Below are 9,437 nucleotides of genomic sequence, written 5' to 3'. Positions count from 1 at the left end.
AGTGATTTCTCCCATGAGGTATGTGAACTTGTATATAAATGGAATTTTAAAAAGGCATGCTATGCCCAAATAAGTAATTTATCCTATGAAACGTTCTAAATAAATCATAATGAATAGGATTGTAATTAAATAAAAATAAAACCAAAAAGATCTTGGATTCCCGACACTCTATGACAAGCCAAAACCTTCTCTTCTACCCATTCCATTTGGGAGTGTAAGCCACGTATTAAAGAGTTTTGCTTGAGGACAAGCAAAAATTCAAGTGTGCGGGTATTTCATGTGTGTAAAATGCAACATATAAATTACATCTAATGAGGCATAAAACTAACCCTTTTTAAGTACTAATGTTGGAAAAAGAGTGTTTTTGTCTTCCTTTTGTATTTTCAGGATTAAATGAGCTCAAATTCACAAAAGAAGCAAAAAGACAGCTAAATCTAACATAAATACAAGAAAAGGAACATAAGTGGATTGCCCGACCCCTCAACAGCATCCTCCCAAGCAAAATAGAGAAGGCAGAAGACAAAACACGCCCCGTGCTCATGCAGCACGGGGCCGTGCCCAATAAGCAGCAGAAAAGACAAACATATAAAAGCTTCTATTGCCCACCACGGGGCCGTGCCCAGTGAACACGGGGGCGTGGCGAAAGTACAGCAGGCGCATTAATTGTAATTGCGAATTACAATTAATGAAGAGAGAGAGAGTGTCAGACAGGCACGGGACCGTGTCCAGCGGACACGGGGCCAGCCTTCTGTTCAGCCTATAAATAGGAGTGCTTGGTTTCATTGCAACTCATCCCTTGGCACACCACCTCTCTCACACTTCATCCACCACCCACCACCATCACAACACCATCATCCACCACCATCATCCATTGTCCATCATAGAGTGTGTGAGTCGTCTCGAGATCCAAGATTGATCGTAAGAGTTCTTGACAATCAAGGCCATGTTTGCCTAAGTCTCTTACATCACTTGGTGAAGAAAAGTGTTTAGTATAATACTTTTTATTTTTAATCTTTTGCACTTTTTATTTGGTTTTGTATTAATGACTTTAATAACTAGTTGCTTATGTTGAAGGTGATCTTTCCTTATCGTTTGTCTGTGGTGTCTTGGCATTATTTTACTGTCTATATAAAATAAAAGATTTTCACCATTCATATCTCCACGGTCTATATGGAGGTATGCTGGCTACCTGGTCAGGGGTTAAGGGAACGGTTTGGTAAGGGTCTTGCCCTTGTTCAGCGTTTAGAGGTCCTGCAAGGGATCTGGGTCAAATTTAGTAGGATCTCCTTCAATGCCCATAGGTATTGGATGGCGGGGATCCAAACTCTTTGACCCCCTCATAAGTTAACTACTATTAATACTATAACCCGGCTATTTAGGACTGTATCCCTGCTGACTCAGACTACTTAGTCGAGGGTAATGTCACCTCCAAAAGAGGGGCCTACCATAATTTGCATTAATAACTTAATTCATTATCTTTCAATAATCCGACCCTTTAGGATTGTATCCTTGCTGACTCAAACTACTGGGTTGAGGGTAACGTCGCCTTCAAAAGAGGGGCCTACTACAATAACTAAGATAATCTCTTAAACAAGTGCAAAAGTGAGAAAATAATCAAAGGTTATACTAATACACGAGTCGGATCCAAGTGATTCACCTTGTCTATCTGTTTTTATTTTTATTTTATTTTAAGTATTTAGTTAGTTTTTATTTTCTTAGTTTAAAAATCTTTTCTAACATTTTGATTTGGTTAGACGTTGAGGATAAACCAGTACTAAAAGCTCTTGTGTCCTTGGACGACCTCGGTATCTTACTAACACTATACTACGTCAACGATGGGTGCACTTGCCCATATGTGTGTTTAGTGTTAGTAAATATCGTGTTTTATAAATTTAAAACTTGGCTAAAAGTGTAAAAAGGGCTTTAAATACACATCTAAAATATATTACACTACACACGCATCATATGTCTTATAAGTTTGTAAACGAAATTTTACAAGAAATATATATTTATATGTTATCTTTTGGGAATCCTTACACATGTTTCATATTTTACAAGTTTCAATAACCAATGTTGAGAGAAGGAATGTGTATCATTTTCCTGCTTATGCTACTCCAAATATTAGCAGTAATTTGTTTCACTCATCTTCTGAAGTAAAAGGTATACTTACTGCAGATATTTTTTGGTAATTTCAAAAAAATTTCACAATATGTTCAAAGTTCTTTCCTTGAGTGGTCAACTATCTTCTTCATTCAAGTATTTTAAATTATGGATACAGATAACACAATTTCAAGTAAGTATGAAGTTGACCTTCAAGCAAGTCAACGTCAAAGCCGTTGTGAAGAAAGAGAAAAAAGGAAGTATGTTCTTCAACAAAAGAGAAACAACAGAGGTTGTCATCCTGCATCAACATCTGATTCTGTTGAAAGGATTCCATTTTCAAATACTTCAAGTGGTATGTGTTATAGTTTTACAAACAAAATTTAAAAGAAATATGTATGTATATGTTATGTTTTTGGAATCCTTACATATGTTCTATTTTACAAGTTTCAACCACCAATGTTGAGAGAAGGAATGTGTATCATTTTCCTGTTTATGCTACTCCAAATATTAGTAGTAATTTGTTTCACTCATCTACACAAGTAAAAGGTATACTTACTGCAGATATTTTTTGGTAATTTCAAATAATTTTCACAATACTTTCAAAGTTCTTTTCTCGAGTTGTCAACAATCTTTTTCATTCAAGTATTTTAAAATATGGATACAGATAACACAATTTCAAGTAAGTATGAAGTTGACCTTCAAGCAATTCAACGTCAATGTGTGCTGAAGAAAGAGAAAAAAGGAAGTATGTTCTTCAAAAAAAGGGAAACAACAGAGGTTGTCATCCTACATCAACATCTGATTCTGTTGAAAGGATTCCATTTTCAAATACTTCAAGTGGTATGTATTATAGTTTTGCAAACAAAATTTAAAAGAAATATGTATGTATATGTTATGTTTTTGGAATCCTTACATATTTTCTATTTTACAATGTTCAACCAACAATGTCGAAAGAAGGAATGTCCATCACACTCCTTTTGGAAGTACTAAGCAAATATCCAATTTTGATGAGAGGACTCCATTATCTTATATTACAAATTGTATGTTTTAAATTTTATGAAACAAAAGATTTGTTTAATCTTAGGTTTTATGAATTGTTATATATATCTTATTTTACAAGCTTCAATATAGGTGGAATATCTAAAACTGAATTACAAATGAGTGATGAGATGTTACTTGATTCTGTGGTTAAGAAGATTCATGGAATTTCTAAAGGTATAAGATACGAATGTATATTCCTCTTAAGTTTTCAATATGTAGAAAACTTATGTTGACTTATAAATTTACTAAGTCTGTAGATTATATTGATCATGGAGATGCCATCTTTGTGTGTTCTAAATGTGATGCAATGTTATGGGAAGATGAAATGCTTAGGGGAAATCAAAAACATAACAAAACATCCTATTCTCTTTGTTTTTCAAATGGAGATGTTGAGCTACCACGACCGCCTACACCTCCTCCATTACTACGTCATTTATATAAAAGTCGTACCTCACAGTCTCGCAATTTCATGGATAATATTCGAGCATATAACATGATGCTTTCCTTCACATCTCTTGGTGGGAAGGTTGACAAAAGTTATCAGAGAGGTAAAGGTCCTTATGTATTTAGACTACAAGGTCAGAATTATCATCGAATGGGTAGTCTACTTCCGGACGATAGGGAAGAACCTAAATTCTCCCAGCTTTACATATATGATTCACAAAACGAAGTTGTAAATCGTCAAAAAGTAGTAAGGTAATTTCTTTATGATAATTGTGGAATTTAAGAATATATATTTTGCTTTTCAGTATATTTACATTCATTATCATTTGAAATGAATGTAAATTTTAACATTTTATATTTATGGCAGTTCTCAGATAGAATGCAAAACTACAAGAAACAAACAGCTTGATAGTACAACTATAGAGGGTCTTAAAGATATGTTGGATTCTTGCAATTCTCTTGTCCAATCCTTCAGAATGGTAAGAGATTGTTTTTAAGAAAATGAGTTTCAAGATGTAAGCTTGAAGCTTATTGGAACAAGAGATAAGGATGGAATAGTTCACAATTTGCCAACAACATCAGAAATTGCTAAGTTAATACATGGTGATTTTGATGGAGCATTTGATAAACGGGACATTGTTATTAGAAAGAAGTCTGGTGGTCTTCAAAGAATTAATGAGCTTCATCCCTCTTACCTTGCTTTGCAATATCCACTTATTTTCCCATATGCGGAAGATGGTTATAGAGTTGGTATTAAACATAGAGGGATTGCGATTGATGATGAGGTACTTAGAACCAATCTTACAATTAGAGAATTCTTTTGTTACAAAATTCAAGATAGACAGAATCAGTTTTCATTGTTAGTTAATGCGAAAAAACTATTTCAGCAGTTTTTGGTTGATGGATACACGATGATAGAATCTGCCGGTTGAATTATATAAGGACACAACAAACTAAACTTAGAGTACAAAATCTTAAGAACTTGAATGCTACTGTTGAAAGTGGAGAGAATAATGCCTCAAGTTGTGGTAAACCTATACTTTTACCTTCATCATTTACTGGTGGTTCTAGATATATGATGCAAAAGTACTTGGATGCTATGGAAATTTGCAAGTTTGTTGGATATCTCGATTTATTCATAACGGTGACTTGTAATCCAAACTGTCCTGAGATTTACAGGTGTTTGCACGATAAAGCTCTTAATGCTGAAGACAGATCAGATATTATCTCTAGATTATTCAAGTGTAAATTGGATCATCTTATAAAAGATTTCAAGAAACATAAATTCTTTGGTGATATACAAGCAGGTACCCTTTAGTTATATTTTTTACTTTGAACATATAATTATATTTATCTAACAGCCCACTATACAAAAATTTCAGTTATGTATACAGTGGAATTTCAGAAGTGTGGACTCCCACGTGCTCACATATGTTTGTTCTTGGGTGCTGAAAGCAAATTTCCAAATGCATCTGATATTGATCGTGTTATTACTGCTAAGATACCAGATAAAGAAAGAGATCCTGAATTATATGAGCTTGTCATGCAGTTTATGATTCATGGACCATGTGTTACAGATAACCCACTTTGCCCATGTATGGTTCAGCAAAAATGTTCTAAAAAGTTTCCCAAAAAATATGTAGATGAGACTTGTGTTGATTCTGAAGGATATCCTGTCTATCGTCGCCGTCAAACAAGTAATACGGTAGTAAAGAATGGTGTGACACTTGATAATAGATTATGCTCTCCTGCTCAGAAAGTATCAGTGCCACGTTAACGTTGAATGGTGCAACCAGACAGGTTCTATCACATATTTGTTTAAATATATTAATAAGGGGCCTGATAGAGTCGCTGCTTCTGTTTTTCAAGCGAATAGCACCAAGAATAATACGGAACAGAATGTAGCTGTAGATGAGATAAAAGCATACCTTGATTGTAGATATATCTCTGCTTGTGAAGCTGCTTGGAGAATATTCATGTATGATATACATTATAGATATCCAGCTGTTGAAGTATTACATTTTCATTGTGAAGATGGTCAGAGTATTGTGTATAACGATCATGATAATTTGTGTGTTATTGTTACTGATCCAACTGTGAAAATGACAATGTTTACAGAGTGGATGAATTGTAATAAAGTCGATGAATTTGCCAGGACATTGAGGTATGTTCATTTTCCGGGATATTATGTATGGAATCCTAAAAATCGCAAATGGAATCGAAGAAAGCATCCGTATGGATCAATTGGGAGGGTACATTATGTCCCACCATCACTAGGTGATTGTTATTACCTAAGGATTTTACTGAATCATATTAAGGGACCAACCTATTTTGAAGATATAAAAAACAGTTGATGGGCAGGTTTTTCAAACATTTAAAGATGCATGTTTTGCCCGGGGGCTGTTGGATGATGATAAAGAATATGTTAATGCTGTCAAAGAAGCTAGCACATGGTCAACTGGAGATTTCTTGAGGACCTTTCTTGTAATGTTGTTGCTGTCAAATTCGATATCTCGTCCTGGTGTTTTTTGGTTAGAAACGAAGTCCCTGTTATGTGAAGACATTCTGTATCAGCAACGAAAGATAACTGGTATTGCAGGTAATGTTATTATTTTATTAAAGTTATATCCAATTACATTAAAATTATGCAATAGCTCTATTATTGGGAAAAAACTAATACTTTTTTCAACATTTGTTTTAGATTTGGATCTTCAACATGAACTTGAAAATATCTGTCTATCCGAAATTGAAAAGTTGCTACTTACCAATGGAAGTACAGTGAGAAATTTTGATGATATGCTTAGTGTTCTAGAAAATTATGTTTCATTGTCGGACAATCGATTGATAATGAAAGAATTATCGTATGACAGACTAGCTCTTCAAAGGGAACATGATCATTATGTGAAGTGTTTAACTGCCGAACAGGAAAGGATATATAAAATTGTTATGGAAGCGATTGAAAAAGGTGATGGAGGTGTGTTTTTTGTATATGGTTATGGTGGAACTGGAAAGACGTTTTTTTTGGAAGACATTCTCAGCTACATTACGATCAAAAGGTGAAGTTTTATTGAATGTTACATCGAGTGGAATTGCTTCACTTTTGCTGGATGGTGGTAGAACTACTCATTCAAGGTTTGTATTTCCAATCAACATTAATCAGAATTCAATATGTTCGATAGAGCCTAATACTGAGTTAGGTGATTTAATTAAAAGAGCAACATAGATTATTTAGGATGAAGCACCTATGACTCACAAGCATTGTTTCGAGGCTCTTGATAGAACAATGAGAGACATATCACGTTCCAGTCAACCGAACATGCAATCGAAGCCGTTTGGGGGAAAGGTCATTCTATTTGGTGGTGATTTTAGACAAACTCTTCCGGTCATCCCTAAAGGTACCAGAACAATGATAGTCAATGCTTCTTTGAATTCTTCTTATATATGGCGGCACTGTCAAGTACTAAAGCTAACTGAGAATATGAGATTAAGAGTTGGTTGTCAGGAAGCAGATTTGAAAGAAATAAAGGAATTTGGAGAATGGATTTTAAAGCTTGGTGATGGTCTGCTTGGTGAAGAAAATGATGGTGATATTGATATTGAAATACCAGATGATTTACTTGTTCATGACCAAGTCAATCCTATTTCTTCTCTCATTTCATTTATATATCGGGACATGAATAAGTTTTTGTGGGATTTAACGTATTTTCAACAAAGAGCGATTCTTGCTCCAACTAATGAAGTAGTAGATTCAATAAATAAAAAGTTATTAGAGAGTCAGCCCGGTGAAGAAAAGGTTTATTTTAGTTCAGATAGTTTATGCCAATCGGAGGAAGAATCAGAGCTTAATATGGCATTGTTTCCCCCTGATGTGTTAAACAATCTTCGTTTATCTGGTTTACCTAACTATAAATTAGTTCTGAAACTTGGTGCTCCGGTGATGCTACTCAGAAACATTGATCAGGCAAATGGATTGTGTAATGGTAAATGTTTACAAATCACGAAGCTCGGAAAAGTTGTGATTGAAGCAAAAATTATCACAGGGCTAATATAGGTCATCATACTTTGATTTCAAGACTGAAGATGACACCTTCAGATAAAAGAATATTAGTGAAGATTTCTCGAAGACAATTCCCACTTTCACTGTGTTTTGCTATGATAATAAATAAAAGTCAAGGACAATCATTGGAGCGTGTTCGTTTATATCTTCCACGTCCAGTGTTTAGTCATGGCCAGCTCTATGTTGCTGTATCTAGAATAAAAAGTAGGAAGGGGTTGAAAATTTTGATTTGTGATAAAGAGAAACGAGTCTGTACAACCACTACTAATGTGGTTTACAAAGAAGTTTTACAAAATCTATGATGATACTAAACATCTGTCAACCTGGCAACGTCTGTTGGGTATAATGGAGGAACTGTTGTTAGGAAATGTTTGTTGGAAAGCAATACAACTTTTTGAAAGCATCTGATACTTGCTCTGCATTAAGCTTATCCTGAGAACACAAGTTGTTAATAACATTATTCTCTTAATATATGTTTACTAACCTTTGTAATTTCTGTTGACTGACCTTTTTAACATGGGTCGACTAACATCTGATAGTTACTATCTATTTAATCATCTAGCAAGCTCTCTTGGAGATAATCTGTCACACCCCGATATTTCCATGTGTCACCGGTGGGCCCGGTAGGGGAGTATCGTGACGTAATTGATATCATCATAGTCAAACAACACAATATATAAATGCACAGCGGAAGCAAAAGATAAATATATTACAATCCGAATAAAAAGTAATATCCAAGTATTACAACGGAAAGTAAAGGATCCACAGGCGGATCACGAACATAAATATTGTTCAACATACTTTAGACTCCTAGAACTTGCAAGATTCCTTATTAACGTCCTGAGCAGCTTCCAGCCTATTACGTACTTGTACCTGTCACTTAGACTTTTGGAAATACGTCAGTTTTCACTGGTAAATAAACTCAACCGACTCATTTGAGGATGTCTGTGAAAATTTATTTAGGCGCTCCAGGCACGAAGATGTTTTGACACTTTGATTAGAATGCACAAGGCAAAATTTAATCCTTTATACTTGGGACAAACTACATCTCATGTTATCAGTTTTACATATCTTGCTCTACATACGGGGCCTGGTTCTATGCCGGTTCATGATTAACCGACACACCACTATTCCCTTATTGGGAATCCCTTATTGGGTATAATTAATTAATAAACATATGGCATCTGTCAGGTGTATGCCTACACCCCGTGCCTAGGTCGTGGCTATTGTATTTTATGAGTCAAGGATATCCATGACCGGTCGCATTAATCCCCAATGTTTCAGTCAAGCAATACGAATTAAAACAGGTTATTTGGATTTCCCGACTTATTGGTCTTTGGATCCCATACCTGACCATGCGGTATTTATTTTACCGTATCCCAAACCCGTAATAGGGAAAATAAGTTAAGAGTATTTACCTGAGCTAGCTCCTGTCTTAAATAGCAAGAATTATAATAACTCAACCGTATTCACTTACGTAAGCATAGGAACAATTTACCGGAAGGCTCTAGTCTGGAATGATGGTATAAATAACCAATTAGAATGCTAACGGGTCTTTAATTAAGCCTAAGCTTAGACCGGTTAATTATACGGTTCAAACGCACAATTATGCGAAGACCGGAAATAGAATGTGATTTAGACCCAACAAGTTCGGAGACTTGCTTAATATGGGTATTTCATACACATTCTGGATTTTGAGATAAAACCGATAAGGTTTGACCCGTTTCGGCTAATTTATGCGAACTAGTTACATAAACCGAACCGAACGCGTAATAAGCGTAACGGGTAGTCA

The 9,437-nt window shown here is 35.0% G+C and overlaps 2 protein-coding genes across 2 annotated transcripts; both read left to right on the top strand.

Moving 5' to 3' along the window:
- Nucleotides 1-4,663: 4,663 nt before the first annotated feature.
- LOC110870070 lies at nt 4,664-6,648 on the top strand. The gene is made up of 5 exons (XM_022119269.1): nt 4,664-4,895; nt 4,950-5,347; nt 5,424-5,840; nt 5,950-6,187; nt 6,290-6,648. The coding sequence occupies exons 1-5, from the start codon at nt 4,664-4,666 to the stop codon at nt 6,646-6,648; spliced, it is 1,644 nt and encodes a 547-aa protein (XP_021974961.1).
- Nucleotides 6,649-6,832: 184 nt separating this feature from the next.
- On the top strand, nt 6,833-7,639 carry LOC110870069. Its single transcript, XM_022119268.1, has one exon. It carries the CDS (start codon nt 6,833-6,835, stop codon nt 7,637-7,639), a length of 807 nt encoding a protein of 268 aa, XP_021974960.1.
- Nucleotides 7,640-9,437: the final 1,798 nt, after the last annotated feature.

Source organism: Helianthus annuus, chromosome 8 (assembly GCF_002127325.2).
Source record: "Helianthus annuus cultivar XRQ/B chromosome 8, HanXRQr2.0-SUNRISE, whole genome shotgun sequence".
Classification (NCBI taxonomy): domain Eukaryota; kingdom Viridiplantae; phylum Streptophyta; class Magnoliopsida; order Asterales; family Asteraceae; genus Helianthus; species Helianthus annuus.
Note: the sequence above shows the minus strand (reverse complement) of the source record. Positions and strands in the feature narration are given on the sequence as shown.

Bases quoted from the DNA above. Each gene is read 5' to 3' on its own strand.
- LOC110870070 (XM_022119269.1), top strand. From the start codon at position 4,664: ATGATGCAAAAGTACTTGGATGCTATGGAAATTTGCAAGTTTGTTGGA. The intron at 4,896-4,949 runs GTACCCTTTAGT...TTTATCTAACAG, and splicing joins CTTTGGTGATATACAAGCAG to CCCACTATACAAAAATTTCA. The intron at 5,348-5,423 runs GTATCAGTGCCA...TATATTAATAAG, and splicing joins TATGCTCTCCTGCTCAGAAA to GGGCCTGATAGAGTCGCTGC.
- LOC110870069 (XM_022119268.1), top strand. From the start codon at position 6,833: ATGACTCACAAGCATTGTTTCGAGGCTCTTGATAGAACAATGAGAGAC.